This window comes from Crinia signifera, chromosome 3 (genome assembly GCF_055691185.1).
Source record: "Crinia signifera chromosome 3, ASM5569118v1, whole genome shotgun sequence".
Lineage (NCBI taxonomy): Eukaryota > Metazoa > Chordata > Amphibia > Anura > Myobatrachidae > Crinia > Crinia signifera.
This window is the reverse complement of record NC_139219.1, coordinates 321,385,798-321,410,920: the sequence shown is the minus strand read 5'-3', so window position 1 is coordinate 321,410,920 and position 25,123 is coordinate 321,385,798. Positions and strand designations below refer to the sequence as shown.

General features: G+C 47.2%; 1 protein-coding gene across 2 annotated transcripts in view; it reads right to left on the bottom strand.

Annotated features, from left to right (window-relative positions):
- The window catches only part of EFHC1 (EF-hand domain containing 1), a 32,108-nt gene extending 11,525 nt beyond the window's left edge, over positions 1 to 20,583 (bottom strand). Inside the window, exons 1-7 of one of the 2 annotated variants that reach the window (XM_083178757.1) lie at positions 20,124 to 20,583; positions 18,120 to 18,365; positions 17,676 to 17,963; positions 15,872 to 16,021; positions 14,125 to 14,317; positions 9,676 to 9,896; positions 6,937 to 7,077 (exon numbers count right to left, since the gene is read on the bottom strand). In XM_083178757.1, the coding sequence (XP_083034883.1) occupies positions 6,937 to 7,077; positions 9,676 to 9,896; positions 14,125 to 14,317; positions 15,872 to 16,021; positions 17,676 to 17,963; positions 18,120 to 18,365; positions 20,124 to 20,393 (1,509 nt within the window). In that variant the 5' untranslated portion in view covers positions 20,394 to 20,583. The remainder of the gene's footprint in view (positions 1 to 6,936; positions 7,078 to 9,675; positions 9,897 to 14,124; positions 14,318 to 15,871; positions 16,022 to 17,675; positions 17,964 to 18,119; positions 18,366 to 20,123) is intronic. The other variant, XM_083178758.1, reaches the window with a different exon arrangement.
- Between the last annotated feature and the right edge of the window lie 4,540 nt (positions 20,584 to 25,123).

The following is a 25,123-nucleotide window of genomic DNA, read 5'->3' as shown; positions in this document are numbered from 1 at the left end:
TTAAATGCAGTGCCTTGCGCTGGGGTTTTAATGGAATCAGGCATTTTTTCAAAAAGTTCTGGTAGAAACTGAATAATCCTGATTAATATCTTTTGCAGCTGCTCTAACATCTGCCCAAAAACTCTCAGTCTCACAGAAGTCTGGATACCTGGTGACTGGAAGGTCTGTGAATAATTGTGAGTGGTCCCTTTAACTGAGTCATCTGTTTTCAGATTACCAGCAAATTCATTGGAAAAGACTGGAGGAATGCAAGGGTTAACTGAGTCAGCAAAAAGTCTTTGGGACTGAGAAGCCATGGTAAAACAATCAGCTAAATAATGCAACATGGATGCTTGCGACCTCTCACATATCTTCATTAAGTCCACATGAAGGTCTGTCACCTGGGTCTGACCAGCAGTGTCCATTTTTATTGGGCCAGAAGCAATCTGTCACGGATCACAGAGGAGGACACTACCTGTGTGAGAATTTGACTGTACCTGAGCAGAGGCGCAGAGTCTAACCGTGCCAGGGGTTTTCTGCCAGTGACCCCTCCAAGCGGGATTTGGGCTTTTGCGGCACCTGGCACGTCGGTCGCGGCCCTCTGCCCAGGCTTCTCGTACAGGTGCTGGTTACACTGGAAGTAGCAGTAGTCAGACAAGGGTTTAGCAGGTGCAGGTCACAGGTATAGCCGGGTCGGTAGCAAATAACAGATGGCTGGAGGTACACAGGGATTGAGCAGGTTCTTTGTCACAGGAATAGCCAGGTCAGTACCAGATATCAGGGAGCGTAGTGCAGACAAGGATTTAGCAGTTGCAGGTCACAGGGATAGCCAGGTCAGTACCAGATATCAGGGAGTGTAGTGCAGATAAGGATTTAGCAGTTGCAGGTCACAGGGATAGCCAGGTCGGTAACAGTAAATCAGAAGGCTGGATACACACAGGTATAATGCTGGAATGGTGTGAGTACCTGAGACACTGGACACTGATAATACTATGCAGCACTGGATGACTTCAGGTATGAGCTTGAAACCAACAAGCAGTGAACAGAGACTGAATGAGTGGATCTCCCCAGGTACTGTGCAGATGGTGATTGCAGTCAGCTGTATAGGCAGGTAACACTGGAGTTTGCAGGATGAGCTTGGTGAACAGGTATTTGCAGGATTGATTACTTGCAGACAAGTACTTAGCTGGAGTGCAGGGAATTACAGCAACTGCAATTCTGGGCCAGATAACAGAATCTTTCACTTGACATGGGAGACAAGGAACAGCATGTAGCTCAGGGAAATAACACCTTGCTTCTTCTGGCACCAGTGGGAATTCTCACAGGGAGTATCACTCAGCTGTAGGGGTGTGATAGGCTGCTGAGATCAGCTGACAAGGTGATGTCAGAGTACCAGGTATTCACACAATATAACAGAGTGTGACAGAGGGGGAGAATGTGTGTGAGAGAGAGACAGTGTGAGGGGGAGAATGTGTGAGAGAGAGAGAGAGACAGTGTGAGGGGGAGAATGTGTGAGAGAGAGAGAGACAGTGTGAGGGGGAGAATGTGTGTGAGAGAGAGACAGTGTGAGGGGGAGAATGTGTGAGAGAGAGAGAGACAGTGTGAGGGGGAGAATGTGAGAGAGAGAGACAGTGTGAGGGGGAGAATGTTGAGAGAGAGAGACTGTGAGGGGGAGAATGTGAGAGAGACAGTGTGAGGAGGAGAATGTGAGAGAGAGAGAGAGAGAGAGAGAGAGAGAGAGACACAGTGTGAGGGGGAGAATGAATTGTTTGTAATTGTTATTACTTGTTTGGTGAAGTTGTTCAGTGAAGCATAGTTTAGTGTTGCATTCTGCCTGATGTCTACTCAAACACAGTGCAAATTATCTCCTTTGACCATTTGGCCATTAGTGTTCAGGTGAAACCTGACCTGAACAGACTCACTATATTCTTAGAATTAGTGACCTGCAGCTTTTCTGAACAGTAAAAAAAAAAATAAAAACAGACATTGAACAACATCATCAAACAGGTAATTTCAACTTTAGATTTCGATTTTGTACTGTATGAACATGGCTAGGAATAACAGATGCACAGGCAAAATGTTTAAAACTATGTGTGCAAATGCTAGAAGCCTAGGAGACAAAATTCCTGATCTAATAGCAATAATGACAAGGGATGACCTAGACATTGTGGCTATCACAGAGACATGGTGGAATGAGAACCATAGCTGGGACGTAGCTATACCAGGATACAATTTATTTAGGAAGGACAGAATGGGAAGAATCGGAGGAGGGGTAGCAATGTATGTAAAGAAAAACATAAATGCTACTTTAATACAAAATATTGAAGAAAAAACTGAGGCCCTTTGGGTGACCATAGAAATGGGGGAGAAGGACATTATTCGTACTGGGGTCATCTATAGGCCACCAGGCCAGGGGCAGGATTTGGACAGGAGCCTATTGCTTGATGTCACTAAAATGGCTTTAAAGGGAGAAGTCATAATCATGGGAGACTTTAATCTACCTGATGTGAATTGGGAGGAGTCTTTTGCAAGATCATCTACAAGTGGCAAATTTCTAAATTCCCTACAGGGAGCCTCTCTCAAGCAATTGGTGAGGGAGCCTACTCGCAAAGACTCAATATTAGATTTAATACTCACAAATGGTGACAGGATATCAGACATATATGTGGGTGAGAACCTGGGATCCAGTGATCATCAAGCAGTATGGTTTAGTATCAAGTCAGGGTCCAACTCCAGTCACACAAAAACTAAGGTGTTGGATTTTAGGAAGGCTGACTTTGCAAAAATGGGGAGATGTTTAAGCGACTCATTAGCGGATTGGACGAACTTGAAAGGAGTGCAGGAGAGGTGGAGAAAATTAAAAAGTGCAATACTAAAGGCAACGGACCTTTGTATCAAAAGGGTTAAGAAAAGTACCAGGAAAAGGAAGCCAGTGTGGTTTACAAAAGAGGTATCAACTAGTGTAAAAGCAAAAAAGATGGCCTTTAGGACATACAAGCAGACTCAAAATAATAATGACAAAGAAGTGTATCTTGCCAGACGCAAAGAGGCTAAGAAAGTGATCAGGCATGCCAAGGCACAAGCTGAGGAGAAAATGGCTCAGTCGGTAGATAAAGGAAACAAAACTTTTTTTAAGTATATAAATGAAAGGAGAAAATCAAATGGAGGAATAATAAGACTGCGGACAGACACTGAGAATTTGGTGGAGGGAGACAAGGCAATTGCAGATCAGCTAAATAATTACTTTTGCTCTGTATTCACTATAGAAGGAGAAGGGAAGGGACCACAGTTAAGTTGCAAGGACATTTATAAAAATAAGGTAGATGGAGGTACATTTACTAGGGAGAAAGTCCTAACAGAACTTTCAAGACTGAAAGTGGATAAATCAATGGGGCCAGACGGAGTGCATCCAAGGATACTAAAAGAACTAAAAGATGTGTTGGTAGCGCCATTAACAGATTTATTCAACCAGTCACTAGATACAGGTGCAGTTCCAGAGGACTGGAGAAAAGCAAATGTAGTTCCACTGCACAAAAGCGGAAGCAAAGAAGAAGCAAGTAACTACAGACCAGTGAGCCTTACATCAGTAGTAGGGAAAATAATGGAAACACTATTAAAAGAAAGAATAGTGGAATATCTTAAATTAAACAACTTACAGGATCCAAAACAGCATGGTTTTACTGCAGGGAGATCATGCCAAACAAGTCTCATTGACTTTTTTGACTCCGTGACCAAAATACTAGATGAAGGGGGGGCTGTAGATGTGGCATATCTAGACTTTAGTAAGGCATTTGACACTGTCCCACATCGCAGGCTGCTAAATAAACTTGAAAGTGTGGGATTGGATTATAAAACAATTAAATGGATAAGAACCTGGTTGCAGGATAGGAAACAGACAGTTGTCGTAAATGGAGTGCATTCTATGGAGGGACATGTTACCAGTGGAGTACCCCAGGGATCTGTACTTGGACCAGTGCTCTTTAATATCTTTGTCAGTGACATTGCAAATGGTATTGAAGGGAAAGTATGCCTTTTTGCAGATGATACAAAGATATGCAACAGAGTAGACACACCAGGAGGGGTAAATCAAATGACTGATGATCTAAGTAAACTTGAGAATTGGTCAAGAGAATGGCAACTACAGTTTAATGCTAAAAAATGCAAAATTATGCACTTGGGACTCAAAAACCCAAAGGCTCAATATAGTATCAAGGGTACTATAATGGAAACTACTGAGGAGGAAAGAGATCTAGGAGTCACTATTTCAAGTGACTTAAAGGCAGGGAGGCAATGTAACAAAGCAATGAGGAAGGCTAGTCAGATGCTTGGTTGCATAGGGAGAGGAATCAGTAGCAGAAAAAAAGACGTAATAATGCCACTTTATAGGTCATTGGTACGACCTCATCTGGAATACTGTGTCCAGTTCTGGAGGCCATATCTTCAGAAGGATATAAATACATTGGAGAGTGTACAAAGAAGGGCAACTAAAATGGTTCATGGCCTACATCACAAAACTTACCTGGATAGACTAAAAGATCTTAACATGTATAGTTTGGAGCAGAGAAGGGAAAGGGGGGACATGATAGAAATCTTCAAATATATCAAGGGTTTTAACATAGTACAGGTGGGAAATTTTCTTCGAAGGAAAACAAGTAATAAAACACGAGGACATGCACTGAAACTGGAGGGAGGTAGGTTCAGGGGAAATGTTAGAAAGAATTACTTCACAGAAAGGGTAGTGGATAAGTGGAATAGCCTCCCATCAGAGGTGGTAGAGGCTAAGACAGTAGAACAATTTAAACATGCTTGGGATAGGCATATGAATATCCTTACAAAGAAATAAGGATTAAAAAGGGTTGAGTTTACCTGAAGGGTAAAAAAGGGGCAGACTAGATGGGCCAAATGGTTCTTATCTGCCGTCAAATTCTATGTTTCTATGAGAGAGACAGTGTGAGGGGGAGAATGTGTGAGAGACAGTGTGAGGGGGAGAATGTGAGAGAGAGAGACAGTGTGAGGGGGAGAATGTGTGAGAGAGACAGTGTGAGGGGGAGAATGTGTGAGAGAGAGACAGTGTGAGGGGGAGAATGTGTGAGAGAGAGACAGACAGTGTGAGGGGGAGAATGTGTGTGAGAGAGAGACAGTGTGAGGGGGAGAATGTGTGAGAGAGACAGTGTGAGGGGGAGAATGTGTGTGAGAGAGACTGTGTGAGAGAGACAGTGTGAGAGAGAGACAGTGTGAGGGGGAGAATGTGTGAGAGAGAGACAGTGTGAGGGGGAGAATGTGTGAGAGAGACAGTGTGAGGGGGAGAATGTGTGAGAGAGAGAGAGAGAGAGACAGTGTGAGGGGGAGAATGTGAGAGAGAGAGAGACAGTGTGAGGGGGAGAATGTTGAGAGAGAGAGAGAGACTGTGAGGGGGAGAATGTGAGAGAGACAGTGTGAGGAGGAGAATGTGAGAGAGAGAGAGAGAGAGACAGTGTGAGGGGGAGAATGTGTGAGAGAGAGACAGTGTGAGGGGGAGAATGTGTGAGAGAGAGACAGTGTGAGGGGGGGAATGTGTTAGAGAGACAGTGTGAGGGGGAGAATGTGAGAGAGAGAGAGACAGTGTGTGGGGGAGAATGTGAGAGAGAGAGAGAGACAGTGTGTGGGGGAGAATGTGTGAGAGATATTTGTGTAGGAGGGTTCATAATTGTGAGTGTGGCCGGGATGTATCAACGCTTACCGTTGCGCTGACATCCCGTTTTCGCTTCCGCAGAGTGTTCGTGTGATGTATTAATAAAGTTTTGTTTCCTTGTTCTTGAAAAAACTCAGCCGGCTTGAACTATCGCAGAGTTTCCGGCGCGGCAGCTGATACCATAGAGGTCTATTGCACCTGACGCGCTGTGTTATGTATTAATTCGCCTTGTATTGCTGGCGAACTGCAGTTGTGACAGGTCAATTATTAAAGTATAAGGTAATTCCAGTGTTTTTTTTGGTCAGTTAGGAAACAGTTTGTGCTTGTGGGATGTATTGTACTTGTCTGGGAGGCAAGATTGTGTTTTTTTGGAAGGTGTGAGGCACAGATCATCAGGGCTAGGCAAGAGGCATTGAGGTGTGAGGCACATTGGAGTGAGGTGTGTGCCAGATAGGATTAGGGTAAAGCAGGGTTGCCAACTTTATAATTCTCCTCTCCGGGAGAAGCCCGGAGAAGAGAATTCCAGCAGCCGCTCAGGGGGCGTGGTCTAAGTGTGATGTCACTAAGCCCCGCCCCATGATGGCAATCTGCCGATTTCACGGATCTCCGTGGAGGGGGCGGGGCTAAAATGACAAGACTGTGATATTTTAGCTCCGCCCCCTCCTCTGAGACCCGAGGATTGCGGCATTTTAATGCCGCGATCCGGGGCGCAGGGGGGGTCCCCCCTGAATCCGGGAGGGTTGCCCACCCTTCCGGGGGGCCGGGAGGGGGACCCGATTTTCAGGAGACTCCCGGCCATTCCGGGAGAGTGGGCAACCCTGGGGTAAAGGTGGGTGAGGAGTGTGGCATATTAAGGCAATGTCATATGCATTATGACAACATAAAACGTCATTGCATATGCGCACAAAAAAAAAAATTATTCCGACGGAGGTCTGCATTACCGCGTACCTCGGAAAAGAGGCAAAAATTCATACATAACGCGGAAATCTCTGCAAAAAGGCCACGAAAACTGCACGAAAAAAAGGACTCCACTTCACTACAGAAATGAGTGTGTGAGGTACCTTGTGTATGGGAGTGTGTGAGTGTGAGAAGAACCTTGTGTATGGGAATATGTGAGTGTGAGAGATGCATTGTGTATGGTAGTGTGTGAGTGTGAGTCCGTTATATAGACTGATTAGACATCACTGTATTTATCTGTAATGACAGCCGTTCCGGGACCCCTGACCCATCCGTCCTCACATGGAGACCACAACCTGAGGTATGATATAGAGCAGGACACTTCTCACCAGAACGGCCGCGTATCGCAGGACCTTGTGGTCATTCTCCAGCATTTTAATGACGTCTTTCTTCGGGGGCTTGGGGACCAGAGTGAGACAGTTCTGGAGTGAGTCTTCCAGCAAGCCGAAGCCATTGTACGGAGGAATCTCCTGGTGACACAAGGATGGAGAGTGCGGTCAGTAACTGGGGGAGCAGCGACATAGGGCAGTATTCAATGACAATATTCTCCGTGCATGGCGAGCATTTTTTTCCGCTCGCAATGCTCTCGCCGTGTTTTTGCGGAGATTCGCCATGTTTGGAGACTCTCTGTCACGGCACTTTATACACTATTCAATGTGACTGAGACTCGCCGTCCCTCGTGGCGAGTCTCAGCCAATCCAGCGTATGAGGTGACGCTGCAGGGAGCCGGAGGACGGCGGCAGGCAGGGAGATGGAAGTCTCCCTGCCTGTCCCAGAACGTATGTGGGGGGAGGTGGGCTCCCCGGGAGCCAGGCAGCACAGGCTGCCCCCCCGGGGGGTGCCAGCAGGGGACCGTGTATTCACTGCTCCCGATCATGCATATGTAATGATCGGGTGCAGTGAATATTTGAATATCTAATGAGCGGCTCGGCTCCCGGCCCCCTGCTGGCTGCTCTGTGTAAAAAAAAATGGTACTTATGTAGTATCTGGGCTGCCGATTTTTTGATTGTATGCCTTAAGTTAAGGCATACAATCAGATGCGATGCGATGCGATATCGCATCGCATCGCATCCGATATCGGATGCGATATCGGATGCGATGACCCGATTTTTCCATAGGAATCAATGTTAAAATGATTCCTATGGAAAAATGGGTCCTTTTCATACCCCTACTATCCAAGTGGGCATGGAGTTGGATATAAACCTGTGGCGAGCGTAGCGAGCCACCGAGCCCGAAGCGTGGCGAGCGAAGCGAGCCCCGCGAGGGGACGGTATTCGTCCCCTCGCGGGGCTCGCTTCGCTCGCCACGCTACGGGCTCGGTGGCTCGCTACGCTCGCCACAGGTTTATATCCAACTCCATGCCCACTTGGATAGTAGGGGTATGAAAAGGACCCATTTTTCCCATTGAATTCCATGTTAAAATGGACTCAGTCCATTTTAACATTGATTCCTATGGAAAAATCGGGTCATCGCATCGCATCGCATCGAATCGCATGGTCGCATGCGATGCGATGCGATCTCCCGATCCGACCCGATTTAGAAATCGGCAGCCCAGATACTACATAAGTACCAAAAAAATATATATATATTTTTTTTTAATTAAATATATATTCATGTGCTATAAGCACATGAATAAAAACAGCATTCCCTTTCACAGAATAAAATTCCTGATTTTTTTGACACCAAAATTAAAACAAAAAAACTTTTATTTTAAAAGTTCACATTCCACTTCTCCATGAAAAGATGGAGAATTGCTACACGGAGAGACATGGCGAAAATCACTTAGAAAGACGGTGAGATGTGCACGTTGAATAGGGTTGCTCGCTTTTTGAGAGCAAAAGTCTCCGTCCAACGCGAGAAAAGCACAAACTCGCCATAAAACACAGAGAATTTTTTCATTGAACACTGCCCTCAGTCCCAGGCCCTCACATCGCTGACAGACTCAGTCTCACTTATGTATGCAATGTGACCTGCAGTCATATAAAAACTATGGGGGAAATTTATTAGGATTAGAGAGAAAGTGAGAGATTTAGTAAGAAATCTCCAGGTTTAATTAAAGCGGCAATCATTTACACCGCAAAACCAGCTTGATTTTGCAGTGTAAATGATTGCCGCTTTAAAAAGAAAAGATTTCTTACCAAATCTCTCACTTTCTGAATCTCTTACCCTATTACATTTCACCCTGTATATCACATTCCCTATGCTTGTAGGGAGCATGATCCCAGCTTTGTACCTCAAGACCCTGACTAATGGGAAAAGAAGGTGTGCTAGTCACCCCTGGGGGTATTTACGAAGTGTCGGGTTGAAAAGTCCTGCACTTCTGATTTTACACCTGATATATTAAAGGGCAAGACATGGGTGGTAAAAGTATTGCCCCTTCAAATTGATGGCACCGTCCTGATCAGACGCGCCAGGTTTCACAACCCAATGCTTGGTAATAACCTCTGTGGTGTCTGCACCAGCTCTGGGACATCTACTCTGCCACCTATAGAGGAGTAGTGTTGGTGCGTGATGTACATTACTGGTAATTATATAGTGCACACATAGGGCATGATTCTGATTCACTTGCAAAAGCAAATTCTCTAAGGAAAAAGCCATTGGGGCAGATGTAACGTGCAGAGAGAGTTAGATTGGGTGAGTTATTTTGTTTCTGTGCAGGAAAAATACTGGCTGCTTTATTTTTACACTGCAATATAGATATCAGTTTGAAGTAAAAACCCCACCCAAATCTAACTTCTCTGCACATGTTACATCTGCCCCACCTGCAGTACAGCATGTTTTTATTTTCCTTAGAGAGAGAATTTGCTTTAGCAAGTGAACCAGAATCAAGCCCATATTCCGCAAGGCCTTACTGAGAATATTTGCTCATTCACACCCTTGCATGGTATTGAGAGGATTCGGGGGAGGGGGGGGGGGGAGCATTCGTCCGGCGGAGCTTTAAAGAGAGATAAACGTCCAGCCAATCAGCTCTTTAATGACTTTTTTCAAACACAGGCTGTAACATGGCAGTTAGCAGGTGATTGGCTGGACGTTGTATAACCTATCACAGAGCTCCTGGGGTACATTACCTGCCTCACTTCTTCCTCCTCCTTTTTCTTTACGTCGACGCATTTCACCTCCGAGATCCCAAGCTTCTGCTGATAGTAGTCTTTTGTGTAAGCGTCGCAGTCGTACAGGAAAAACCGGCGGCCCATGATGGTGACATAATCGCCCACAATGAACTCTTGGGGCGAGTACCACTCATTGACCTCCTTGTCGGATATTTCTAAGACGCACTTGGGGAAGGTGTCTGTGGGAACAGGATAACAGAGGATGGAAGAAGAAATTATTTGGTGAGGAGAAAGGAATAGAAAATCCGCTAGAAATGAACACCAATAAGTGTTTATATAATAGGACTGCGGAATACAGACGATAAACAATATTTGCACCTCTCCTGGGAGAAAATGGCCGCCGTCAGGACGATATTCCTATTGATTTTGCCTATTGCAATGAGTCGAGTCGCCAAAATCAAAACATCGTCCGATGTGTATGCTTGATATCACTGATGATGCGCCCTTCAGTTGTGTCTCCATTGTGAGCCAAACTTGTGTCAGTGTCCAAATATATATCGACCTAATGGAATCTAACATCACCAGTGTGGGAGGTGCTGTGGCATAATGGGAACTGGGGGTTCTGTGTTACATAGTGAGAGCTGGGGGTTCTGTGTGGCATACTGGGAACTGAGGGTTCTGTGTGGCATAGTGGGAACTGGGGGTTCTGTGTGGCATAATGGGGACTGGGGGTTCTGTATGGCATAATGAGAACTGGGGGTTCTGTGTGACATAATGGGAGCTGGGGGTTCTGTGTGGCATAATGGGAACTGGGGGTTCTGTGTGACATAATGTGAATTTGGGACAGTACAGTGCGGTTAGCACATTTGTGCTGCATGGAGTATTATATGTATAGTTATATTTGTCAATAACATCGCTGGCATATCTCAACATTTTTATTGGTAGTGGCCCCAAACAATCACCCTGCAGAACACTCAAACCTTAAACCAACATGGTTTGTCCAGGCTCTCTGTCCAGAATAGACCATTTTTTATTGTATATTCTATCTATATATATTTAAAAGTATAACCCAGTCTATAAACAGGAGCATAGGGGGAGTGGCTCTTGTAGAGCGCAAGCTCAGGAGCCGAAATCTGTAGAGGGCGCCAGCAGCCCTGGGGTAGTAGTGTGTGTGTGACACTACTGGGGCATTATGTGTGTAAGTGGCAATACTGGGGGCATTATGTGTGTAAGTGGCACTACTGGGGGCATTATGTGTGTAAGCACGACACCCTATCTTTAGCATTGGACTCTGCCTGCCCTCCCTCCTCTATCCCCCTTCGATGCTCCAACCCCCAACTGTGGCACTCGCCTATCACCCGATTCCTTAAAAAGTGCTCTTGCACTGCTGAGCGCTTCTGGAAGAAATCACGCTCCCTCGCGGATTATCTCCATTTCAAATTCATTCTTTCCTCCTTCAGCTCTGCCCTTGCTCTGGCCAAGGAATCCTACTTTAAGTCCCTCATCCTTTCCCAATCATCCAACCCCCGCAGGCTCTTTGCCACCTTCAACTCCTTGCTCTCCCCCCTCCTCCAGCTCTTCCGTCCTCCATCGTAGCCGCTGATTTTGCTACCCACTTTTCAACCAAAATCTCCTCTCTCAGGACTGCCATCACTGCTGCCATGACCTCACCCTCTCCCTCCTCCCCTCCGACATCTCCACTCCCCTCCTTCCCACCCCTGTCCTCATTTTACCCCACCACTGCCGCTGAAGTCCATTCTATCCTTCAATCCGCTTCTCCCTTCACCTGCCCGCTTGATCCTATCCCCTCCAATATTATCCGTCGTCTCAGTCCATCAGTCTGCTCTCACCTGGCTCACCTCTTTAATCTTTCCCTATCCTCAGGGATCTTCCCTTCCTCCTTCAAACACGCTCTTGTCTCCCCAATTCTCAAAAAATCAAATCTGGACCCCAACTCTCCATCCAACTACAGGCCCATCTCCCTCCTCCCTTTTGCCTCCAAGCTCCTAGAACGTCTGGCCTATAATCGTCTCCTAAGCCACCTTACTGCTAACTCCATTCTAGACCCCCTCCAATCCGGGTTCCGCCCTTTACATTCCACTGATCTACTATCAGCTAAATCCAAAGGCCTCTTCTCTATCCTCATCCAGCTTGATCTGTCGGCTGCCTTTGACACTGTTGACCACCCTCTCCTGCTCAACACCCTCCGCTCCTTTGGCATCACTGGCATGGTCTTCTCCTGGTTCACCTCATACCGCTCCGATCGCTGCTTCTCCGCCTCCACTCCGAGCTCCTCCTCTCCTACTACCCCGCAGCCAGTCGGTGTTCCCCAAGGGTCAGTCCTTGGCCCTCTCCTCTTCTCCCTCTACACCACCTCTCTGGCCACCCTCATCAGCTCCTATGGCTTCCATTACCACCTTTATGCTGATGATACCCTAATCTATCTCTCCTCCCCCGACCTATCCCCATCACTCCTGTCCAAGGTCTCCGAATGCCTTACGGCCATCTCAGCCTGGATGACCCAACGCTTCCTGAAACTAAACATGGCTAAAACTGAACTTCTAATCTTCCATCCTCCGAACATCCCCTCTTCGCCAACTATCTCCATCAGCATTGGTGAAACCGAGATCACCTAGACCGACCAAACGCGCTGCCTCGGTGTCATCATTGACTCCTCCCTCTCTTTCACCCCCACATTCGTGCTCTCTCACAGTCTTGCCGCTTTCACCTCCGCAACATCTCGCGCATCAGACCATTCCTCTCCACTGACGTGACCAAAATTCTCATTCACTCTCTTGTCATCTCCCGCCTTGACTACTGCAACATCCTTCTCTCTGGGCTACCTCTCGCCCGCCTCGCCCCCCTCCAATCCATTCTTAATGCTGCTGCTAGGCTCATCTTCCTCTCCTGCCGCTCTACCTCCGCCTCCCCCCTCTGTCTATCTCTTCACTGGCTCCCCATTCCTTTCTGGGTTCTCTTTAAACTCCTCACCACCACCTACAAGGCTCTCTCCTCCTCCACACTCCCTCCCGTCCTCTTCGCTCCGCCGCCAACTGCCGACTGACCTCTCACCTAATCACCTCCTCCCACTCCCGTGTCCAAGACTGCTCTCGCGCTGCCCCCCTGCACTGGAACAACCTCAAGCCACCCATCAGGCTTTCTGATTCCCTTACCTCCTTCAAGCGCTCCCTCAAAACCTACTTCTTCCGACTAGCCTATCCCTCCTCCTAACCTCTTTTGATCCTCCTATCCTGCCTCCGTTCCCCTCCGTTCCTACTTATCCTATTGTTTTTCATTCATCCACCCACCTCCTTTTAGTATGTTAACTCTTATGAGTAGGGTCCTCCTCCCTCACGTACTCACCCTACCTCTTTACCTCACCTGTGCTCCTGTCCTGTTCTTCCCTTCCTCTACTTCATCTTCAGTCTCCTCGACAATTTCCACAACTACTTCAGAACTGATGCTGATTTTAGTTCTACCAGCTATACCCTATTTATGCTGTATTTTATCAACACACCCTGTACGTTACCTTGTAATTTGTTTTTTGTTTGCTATGTACGGCGCTGCAGACACTTTGTGGCGCCTTATAAATAAACCTACTACAACTACTACTACTATGCAGCACTACTGGGGGCATTATGTGGAACTGGCACTAAAATGCCATGGGGAGGGCATGGCTTGCTTCAGGTGCCATGTCTCCACCCTACACCTCTATCTATAAACTGTGGTCATATGATGGTTACATTTTGGGAAAGATCATATCTTTCAGAATGTACAATTAAAAACGTACAGGCTAGGACTTATTTCATTATTTCAGTGATTAAAATGATGCCTAGTAATGAATCCGATTCTCTTTTAAATGGACTAAAACTCACTAACACCCCCCCCCCCCCCCCCCAGCATGACACATAATTACACTGCAGCAAATCTCTCTGCTGATCACAGAAGTCATTACGTGATTCAAAATTGGAATATTTCTTCCTTTATCCTCACCTGGCTGATGAAATGTAATGAAATGATAAGTTCCCACGTCTCCTTATTCCATAAACACGCTGCCAATTATACCCACAAGATATAAGAAGCCGCATTCCGGCTTTACAAACATGCATTCTGTGTTATAAAACCCCACAGCGGCGTTATGTGACGGAACAGAGTGGTGTTATATCACCAACCAGGGCATTCTAATATCACCGCGGGCAAAGCATTTTCCCTACCCACCTATTCATGATAACCAACTTAAAAATAAATCATGGCCTGTCCCTACCGCGGTCCTGCACCGTGAATGGCTGTCAGCACTGTGATTGGTGGATAGCTCACTGTCCGGAGAGTTCTGCCTCACCATTGTGAGACCACCACCACCCAGCCCTGCTAGAGAGCCCCTAGAATTGTGGCGCCCTGGGCAGCTGCCCATTGTGCCTTTACGTTAAGATGTCCCTTTCTCCAGTCCTTCCTGACCCATCTTCTCACCTTTTAGATCTTTCACGGATTTCGGAATGCGCTGCCGCTTCATCAGCACGGGGAAGGGGTCTCTTCCATCGTTTCTCTCATGCACCTCCCTGACCTCCACAGTGTCGTCCACCAGATAATAGTGTATAATGACCGGGAGAGTCTCGCCAAACATGCTCTCCGAGTTATCCCACATAGAGAAGAAACGTAGGACCTGTGGCGGCAAACATAAGCTAGACATGAAGGCAGCCAAGGAAGTCATCACTAATTTACGACTGTAATGAGGCCCATGACCCATTGTGCCCTGAGACTACAAACCACATAGGTGGTGGCACCATACATTGCCATCAATGGACCTTGAGCACAGAATCTGTTCCATGCCATGGGTACAATGCAGAGCCAGGCCTAGGCATAAGCAAACGCCTAGGGGCATGCATCTCATACAGCTGATCCTGCAGCAGGGGGAGCACCAGGTGATTGGGTTGTAATAATGTGGGGTATACAAGTAAGCTTCATTACTGTGTGGCATTATGTGTATAAGGACATTACTAAAGTGCGGCATAATGTGTAAGGGGAATTACTGTGTGGCATTATGTGTAATAGGGCATTACTAATGTCTGGTATAATGTGTTAGGGGAATTACTGTGTGGCATTATGTGTAATAGGGCATTACTAATGTCTGGTATAATGTGTAAGGGGAATTACTGTGTGGCATTATGTGTAATAGGGCATTACTAATGTCTGGTATAATGTGTAAGGGGAATTACTGTGTGGCATTATGTGTATAAGGACATTACTAAAGTGAGGCATAATGTGTAAGGGGAATTACTGTGTGGCATTATGTGTAATAGGGCATTACTAATGTCTGGTATAATGTGTAAGGGGAATTACTGTGTGGCATTATGTGTAAAAGGTATTACTAATGTGTGGTATAATGTGTAAAGGCCCATACACACTGGGCGACTTTGAGCGCTGCTGCGCGCTCCCGCATCATCACTGGGAAAGCCGCTCATCTGCTGGTAATACAAGCAGATGAACGGCTTTGAGGACGGGTTTGCATAGCTCTAGGCTATGCAAAGCTGTCCTCTCCCCTCCGTCGGCGCCGGGCAGGGGGAAAGCCGCTTAGTGTGTATGCACTGAGCGGCTTTCCCCCAGCGATAAACGCGATCATCACTGTCCATACATGCTGGGCATAGTTTCCCAGTGTGTATGGACCTTTAGAGGCATTAATAATGTGTGCCATTATGTGTATAAGTGTCTCTATTACTGTGTGGCATAACATGTATAAACTAATGGGTACTACTGTGTGGTGCAGTGTGCAATGTAATTTGTATAATGAGCAATACGCTGTGATGTAATGTGAAAAAGGAGCAATGCTTCAGGGGTGAATCTAGCAACAGTGCTTGGGGGCACCAACCAAAATCTTGCCTAAGGCATCAAGGGGCAGATGTATTAAGCCTGGCGAAGAGATAAACTGGAGATAAAGTGGAGAAAAAGTGGAAGGAGATAAAGCACCAGCCAATCAACTTCCAACTGTCATATTTCAAACACAGCTGATTGGCTGGTGCTTTATCTCCTTCTACATTTTCTCCACTTTATCTCTAGTTTATCTTTTCGCTAGGCTTAATACATCTGCCCCCAAATTAGCTAAGGTCGCTCTGGAACAATGTATTCAGCCCATGTATTAAGCGGAATACAAGGAGTCTAGCAATAGACATAGGGGATGATCTACATATAAATAGAAGAGGGAGTTTATCATTGATTATACCTTTCGGTCCATGGTCAGGAATTGCTTGAGCTTGTCGAAGTCGGAGGGGGTGATGGATGAATAATCGGGCTGTTTGCGGATTATGGTGTAGTGGTCGGCAGGTATGTCCTCGGGTGGGTTTAATTCGATGCCCTCACTCTCTAGGAAGTCCTGTTAAAAAATAACAGTTACTTTAAACTGAACTTACAGTATAATGTATTCCTAGAGGAGGATCTCTGGTCCCGGATCTCCAATGCAAGCAAGATAAGCTGGGAGCACGTTCTAAAAGATAATTTAAAAAGTGGGTACATGTGTATTATCAGGGCACCGTGACCCGGCTACGCTACGTTTTTAACGTAGGCTAAGCTACGTAGCCGGTGCCGTGATAATACAGGAGGCAGCACTGGGAGCAAGGGGGTGTGGTTTATACTTACCTTCCTCCAGGTGGCGATCCCCAGTGACAGTTACTCCCCGAAAGGCAGTGAAGGTCACTCACCAGCGGCAGTGTTCAGTCCCCCTCCTCCAGCACTCGCTGCGGACGCTGTACGTAATTCAGTGTAGTGCCGCTTGTGGTGCATCACATGGTTTCCCTGCTCCCCCACTACTGCGGCACTACGCTAATCGTACAGCGTCCGTGGCGAGTGCTGGAGCTGGGGGACTGAGTGTGACTGCCGGGGAGTCACCGTGGATCCCAGCGTTAGTCAGCAGGGATCGACACGATGCCTGGGCCGGAGGAGGGTAAGTATAGACAAGCCATTTTACCCCCACTATCCACGTCATACCCCCACCATCCCCGTCATACCCCCAGTATCCACGTTGGCTTGGAGTTGATTTTATAAAGTGTGGCGAGCGTAGCGAGCCACCGAGCCCGAAGCGTGGCGAGCGCACGCTTAGGGCTCGGTGGCTCGCTTCACTCGCCACACTTTATAAAATCAACTCCACGCCGACGTGGATACTGGGGGTATGACGGGGATAGTGGGGATATTAAGCATTGTGTATTTTAATTGCTCCAGAGCCACTTACGTAGTTTACATAGCCAGCATAGTGCTGTATTGGTATTCTGAATACACCACTACGTAAACTAAGTGATATTACATAGATTCAAAAGCCTCTGTGGGGGGGAATACAATTGTTTTTCATTGTAGATGCCACTAGTTGGAACATAATGGTGTTCGGGTGCGAAGTCTGGGACAGATTTCTGCTCACTGCATCCTAAGGTGGCAAGAAGAAACATACAAGAAGTCCGCGGTTGGGTCCAAATTGAGGTTTGGCCAACCTAAGGACTTTAGACCGGTATATTTGGCTATACTCAATCTATTTGGTGCAACAAGCATGATTATTAAAAGGCAAAAATTGAATTGCTCCACCAAGCACCAAAAAAGTTCCAACCATTAACCAAAAAGCCAGTGGGCATATCCCTCCTGACTGGCTCTTTTGAATGGGATCTCTTCCTTACCATTGGGTCCTCTCCTGGCTGATGGCTCTACCTCTGTTTTCCCCTGAACACTTGGTGGCGAGTCACCCAAGTCCATACAATGACCAGCAGCAGAATCCATTGGATGACCTACTGGCCAGTAGAACCTTTGGGATCATCTATGATCCATTCTTGGAAAACATCTCAAAGGAAAGCTCAGTGGCCCCACAACATTATTTTTCAGGCCTTTCCATAACTGGAAGATTACGCACTGATCTGCAAAACTAGTGGCACAGGTGCATGGACAGACAGGGTCACTCTACCGAACTTCCACCAGCCAATAAAAACTTCCACGCTTCAACTTGGCACTCCACACCAGTTATTCTGCAGTTCGCAACCGGTGAGCCCTACCTGCGTGAATCTGTCACAGCTGACAGTACGGAACGTCCTGCCATAGAAGGTGATGTTGATGCCCACGTTAAGGTCTTTCCAGTGGTAGGGATCCCCGTTGTCATTCTTAGGCTGTCTCTGCCGCTTGAGAAATGTGCCCTGAGGTATTCCGGAGTTCTCCACCGGGGGCTCCACCACTGATATGCTGTCGTCCTCCAAGTAGTAATACAGGCATACTCTCCGAACTCTGTAGTTTTCATCTTGAGAGATGGGAACGAGCTCCTTGAAGTAAGCGTCAAACTTTAATACCTGCGGGGAAAGCAATAAGCAATGTGGAGTCAGGAAGATATAGGGGGCCAGGAACCAAAAAAAGTTAATCAAGAGAATTTTCGAAATAGTCGCTTCCATTCTGTGCAATAAAAAAAGGCCTAGAGTCCCACCTGCATTACAGGTACATGTAATTACCTTTTTGTCAAATGCCACATGGCTGGGGATGAAGGTGGACGGAGGGGCCTGCTTCACCTGCCCATAGGTCAACGTAGGCCTTTTGTTGGCCAGTTCATCCAGCTCCGCCTGTGACAACTGGTTCACTGTGATTGGATCCCGCCCACTCCCTACTGTGGGGAGCAAGGGGCGACTGAAGCCATTTCTGTATGTGAGCGTCTGGGTGCGGTGGTAGGCAGATTTCTGGTAACACAAGGGAGCGGCAGGCTGAATAATGATACATTGGTGCCACGTTATACACAGACACTTACAGGCTGCAAGGTGCCATCCGGGTGATATAACACGGAATAAACACTCCATAAGTTACTGGTCATTCCACATGTAGCATTACCAGTGTGTGTATGGTACTTACCTGGCCTGGCACAGTCCCGCTCTGTGTATAGTACTGTACCCTGGCACCCTCTCACTGTGTACAGCAGTACTATACCCTGGCACCCTCTCACTCTGCGTACAGTATTGTACCCTGGCACACTCTCACCCTGTGTATAGTACTATACCCTGACACCCTCTCGCTCTGCGTACAGTACTGTACCCTGGCACAGTCCCGCTCTGTGTATAATACTGTACCCTGGCACCCTCTCGCTCTGTGTATAGTACTGTACCCTGGCACACTACCGCTCTGTGTATAGTACTGTACCCTTGCACACTCTCTCTCTCTGTACAGTACTGTACCCTGACACACTCTTTCTCTCTCTCTCTGTACAGTACAGTACTGTAACCTGGCACACTCTTGCCCGGTGTATACTACTATACCCTGCCACACTCTCACCCTGTGTACAGTACTATACCCTGGCACACTCTTGCCCTGTATAGTACTATACCCTGGCACAGTCTTACTCTGTGTATAGTACTATACCCTGGCACATGCTCACCCTGTGTATAGTACTATACCCTGGCAGAGGCTCACCCTGTGTACAGTACTATATCCTGGCACAGGCTCACCCTGTGTACAGTACTATACCGTGGCACACGCTCAACCTGTGTATAGTACTATACACTGGCACACTCTCGCCCTGTGTATAGTGCTATACCCTGGCACACTCTCGCCCTGTGTATAGTGCTATACACACCCTGGCACACTCTCGCCCTGTATAGTACTATACCCTGGCACACTCTCACTCTGTGTACAGTACTGTACCCTGGCACACTCTCGCCCTGTATAGTACTATACCCTGGCACACTCTCACTCTGTGTACAGTACTGTACCCTGGCACACTCTCTCTGTGTTCAGTACTGTACCCTGGCACACTCTCGCCCTGTGTATAGTACTATACCCTGGCACACTCTCTCTGTGTTCAGTACTGTACCCTGGCACACTCTCGCCCTGTGTATAGTGCTATACCCTGGCACAATCCCGCTCTGTGTATAGTACTATACCCTGGCACACTCTCACCCTGTGTATAGTGCTATACCCTGGCACAATCCCACTCTGTGTACAGTACAATACCCTGGCACACTCTCGCCCTGTGTATAGTGCTATACCCTGGCACAATCCCGCTCTGTGTACAGTACAATACCCTGGCACACTCTCGCCCTGTGTATAGTGCTATACCCTGGCACACTCTCGCCCTGTGTATAGTACTATACCCTGGCACACTCTCTCTGTGTACAGTACTGTACCCTGGCACACTCTCTCTGTGTTCAGTACTGTACCCTGGCACACTCTCGCCCTGTGTATAGTGCTATACCCTGGCACACTCTCGCCCTGTGTATAGTGCTATACCCTGGCACACTCTCGCCCTGTGTATAGTACTATACCCTGACACACTCTCAACCTGTGTATAGTGCTATACCCTGGCACATGCTCACCCTGTGTATAGTGCTATACCCTGGCACATGCTCACCCTGTGTATAGTACTATACCCTGGCACACTCTCACCCTGTGTATAGTGCTATACCCTGGCACAATCCCGCTCTGTGTACAGTACAATACCCTGGCACAATCACTCTGGTAGCCACACTTACGGTAGGGTCCCTGTAGGTGTTCCCCGGCAGGAATGGCAGCCCATGTACAGGGTGAGAGGACATTTCTGCTGTGTGTCTCCAGGTGCTGTCAGGCTGTCTCCTCCTCTCACCTCTTACTCTCCTGCCTTCCCTCTGCCCTGTGTGGCTGACTGTCTCTATACCACAGGCAGTCTCTCCCCAGCTGTCTCCAGGAAGCGCTGACTCTGGTCTCCATGGTAACAGTACACATAATGTAACCCCGCCCCCTGGTGCTACATGAGATGGATACATTGTATCGCTGTACTGTGCTCACTCCACCTGTATATACCACAGTATATCTATGCGTTCCCTGCTGTGTGCATCATGGGTCACTGGTGATTTGCTCTCTGTGTTACAATGATAAACTGCAACACATTTACCATTTAAGAAGTGGAATCTGCTGCTTAATATTAATCCTGTTAGAGCCAGCTACTTGCGTGTATAAGCGGACTTGTCCCTGTCAACATATGTCGGCATAGGCATAAAAAACCCTGAAAACTCACGTCAACCTTTTCATGTGTCGACCTCTTTGATTGGGTCTTTTGTCCATGTCGACCTACTACATGTTGGCATTTTCCCTGGGTCAACCTTTTCACTCTCCACCAATAATATTGATCGAATGACGCGCTAGTTACTGTTGGCCTAATAATCCCCACCCCCCGTAGAGTTGCCGGGAATACTCTTAGGCCACGCCGGTCACGGTAGCTGCTAGATCCTAACGGGCTAAAGGACTTCTGACGTCACAACCATGTTTCGACCTAAGCCCATTTGACCTTTAGTGGTTGGCCTAATGTATGTCGACACCTACAGTGTCGGCCTAGTGACTGTATCCCCTCTACCACTGCCTACCCCCCCCCCCCCCCAACCTTACATTAACTATCCCAAAGCCCAATTCTAATCCACCCCCAATGTTTAACCCTGAACCTAACCCTAATTTTTACCATGGGATTCTGAGCTCCAGGATAATAACTACATCCCTACACGCTCCTGCTCTCGTGTCAGCACAAGCACCATGATGCCGACACACTGAGTCTTGCATCACATGTTCATTTGTTGAAACTGGAACTCAAATGATTCTGAAACAAGTGAGAGGATAATAATGGGTTAAACATTTATCATTTATTTATTTATTATAGCGCAGCAGATTCCGTTGCGATTTTTAGTTGGACAAAACCTTGTGCACTGCAGGTGGGGCAGATGTAACTTGTGCAGAGAGAGTTAGATTTGGGTGGGGTTCTACTTCAAAGTGAGATCTATATTGCAGTGTAAAAATAAAGCAGCCAGTATTTACCCTGCACAGAAACAAAATAACTCACCCAAATCTAATTCTCTCTGCACATGTTACATCTGCCCCCCTGCAGTACACATGGTTTTGTCCATTTGAAAAGGATTTTGTCAGAAAGAGTGAACCAAAATAACCCCCAGTGATACAACATACTGGGTATTTACAAATCATGAATCTATAAATTCTGTAAACACAGTTTGTGTACAGTATATTCAGCCGACCTATGAGCAACTCCATCCGTATATACAGGCGCAAGAGGCAGTACCACATATACCAGAGGATTGTATGTCCTGTGCAGTACCACACATACCAGAGGATTGTATGTCCTGTGCAGTACCACGCATGCCAGAGGATTGTATGTCCTGTGCAGTACCACGCATGCCAGAGGATTGTATGTCCTGTGCAGTTCCACACATACCAGAGGATTGTATGTCCTGTGCAGTACCACGCATACCAGAGGATTGTATGTCCTGTGCAGTACCACGTATACCAGAGAATTGTATGTCCTGTGCAGTACCACACATACCAGAGGATTGTATGTCCTGTGCAGTACCACGCATACCAGAGAATTGTATGTCCTGTGCAGTACCACGTATACCAGAGGATTGTATGTCCTGTGCAGTACCACGTATACCAGAGAATTGTATGTCCTGTGCAGTACCACGTATACCAGAGAATTGTATGTCCTGTGCAGTACCACACATACCAGAGGATTGTATGTCCTGTGCAGTACCACGCATACCAGAGGATTGTATATCCTGTGCAGTACCACACATGCCAGAGGATTGTATGTCCTGTGCAGTTCCACACATACCAGAGAATTGTATGTCATGTGCAGTACCACACATACCAGAGGATTGTATGTCCTGTACAGTACCACGCATACCAGAGGATTGTATATCCTGTACAGTACCACACATTCCAGAGGATTGTATGTCCTGTGCAGTTCCACACATACCAGAGGATTGTATGCCCTGTGCAGTACCACACATGCCAGAGGATTGTATGTCCTGTGCAGTTCCACACATACCAGAGAATTGTATGTCCTGTGCAGTACCACACATACCAGAGGATTGTATGTCCTGTACAGTACCACGCATACCAGAGGATTGTATATCCTGTACAGTACCACACATGCCAGAGGATTGTATGTCCTGTGCAGTTCCACGTATACCAGAGGATTGTATGTCCTGTGCAGTACCACGTATACCAGAGAATTGTATGTCCTGTGCAGTACCACACATACCGTAGGATTGTATGTCCTGTGCAGTACCACACATAACGTAGGATTGTATGTCCTGTGCAGTACCACACATGTCAGAGGATTGTATGTCCTGTGCAGTACCAAGCATGCCAGAGGATTGTATGTCCTGTGCAGTACCACGCATACCGTTGGATTGTATGTCCTGTGCAGTACCACGCATGCCAGAGGATTGTATGTCCTGTGCAGTACCACGCATGCCAGAGGATTGTATGTCCTGTGCAGTACCACGCATACCGTAGGATTGTATGTCCTGTGCAGTCCCACGCATACTGTAGGATTGTATGTCCTGTGCAGTACCACGTATACCAGAGAATTGTATGTCCTGTGCAGTACCACCCATACCAGAGGATTGTATGTCCTGTGCAGTACCACGCATACCAGAGGATTGTATATCGTGTGCAGTACCACACATGCCAGAGGATTGTATGTCCTGTGCAGTTCCACGTATACCAGAGAATTGTATGTCCTGTGCAGTACCACACATACCAGAGGATTGTATGTCCTGTGCAGTACCACGCATACCAGAGGATTGTATATCCTGTACAGTACCACACATGCCAGAGGATTGTATGTCCTGTGCAGTTCCACGTATACCAGAGGATTGTATGTCCTGTGCAGAACCACGTATACCAGAGAATTGTATGTCCTGTGCAGTACCACACATACCAGAGGATTGTATGTCCTGTGCAGTACCACGTATACCAGAGAATTGTATGTCCTGTGCAGTACCACACATACCAGAGAATTGTATGTCCTGTGCAGTACCACACATACCAGAGTATTGTATGTCCTGTGCAGTACCACACATACCAGAGGATTGTATGTCCTGTGCAGTACCACGCATGCCAGAGGATTGTATGTCCTGTGCAGTACCACGCATGCCAGAGGATTGTATGTCCTGTGCAGTACCACGCATACCGTAGGATTGTATGTCCTGTGCAGTACCACGTATGCCAGAGGATTGTATGTCCTGTGCAGTACCACGCATGCCAGAGGATTGTATGTCCTGTGCAGTACCACGCATACCGTAGGATTGTATGTCGTGTGCAGTACCACGCATACTGTAGGATTGTATGTCCTGTGCAGTACCAAGCATGCCAGAGGATTGTATGTCCTGTGCAGTACCACACATGCCAGAGGATTGTATGTCCTGTGCAGTACTACGCATACCGTAGGATTGTATGTCCTGTGCAGTACCACGCATACCAGAGGATTGTATGTCCTGTGCAGTACCACGCATACCAGAGGATTGTATGTCCTGTGCAGTACCACGCATGCCAGAGGATTGTATGTCCTGTGCAGTACCACGCATGCTAGAGGATTGTATGTCCTGTGCAGTACCACGCATACCAGAGGATTGTATGTCCTGTGCAGTACCACGCATACCAGAGGATTGTATGTCCTGTGCAGTACCACGCATGCCAGAGGATTGTATGTCCTGTGCAGTACCACGCATGCCAGAGGATTGTATGTCCTGTGCAGTACCACACATACCAGAGGATTGTATGTCCTGTGCAGTACCACGCATGCCAGAGGATTGTATGTCCTGTGCAGTACCACGCATGCCAGAGGATTGTATGTCCTGTGCAGTACCATGCATGCTAGAGGATTGTATGTCCTGTGCAGTACCAAGCATACCAGAGGATTGTATGTCCTGTGCAGTACCACGCATACCAGAGGATTGTATGTCCTGTGCAGTACCACGCATACCAGAGGATTGTATGTCCTGTGCAGTACCACGCATACCAGAGGATTGTATGTCCTGTTCGTCCAGTGTTTAATTTATTATATAATATTAGCAGGGCTATTTTTCAGCAGGTTCCAGCAGGAACTGAGGCCCTTATTCTAGTTCACTCTTTCTGTCAAAATATTTCTTAGATGGACAAAACCATGTGCTCTGCAGGTGAGGCAGGTGTAAAACCCCACCCAAATCTAATTATCTCTGCACAAGTAGCACCTGCCTCACCTGTAGTGCACATGGTTTTGTCCATCTATTGCCACCCATACACGTCCCGATACGGGCATGCGTTCCGTGCTTAACTAGCACGCATCACATCGCATTGCATTGCCCGTGCATGCAATGCGATTCAATGTGATGTAAACTAAGTACAAAAGTATGTACAAGCACATACTTTTTGTACTGTGCAATGAGGTGCCGCGGGAGCCCACACCTCAAAGCACACATCGGACCCGCCGGGATCGCAGCGTGTATGGGCTGCTTAAGAAATATTTTGTCAGAAAGAGTGAACTAGAATAAGGGCCTCAGTTCCTGCTGGAGCCTTCTGAAAAATAGCCCTGAATATTAGATTCTCCCCCATATCTAATTACAGTGGTCAGGTAATGAGAGAGTTGTGATAGAGACCCCACCATATACAAGTACCCCACCATATACCGTACTGTATATTAGGACTACCTACTGCAGGGTTGCCGACT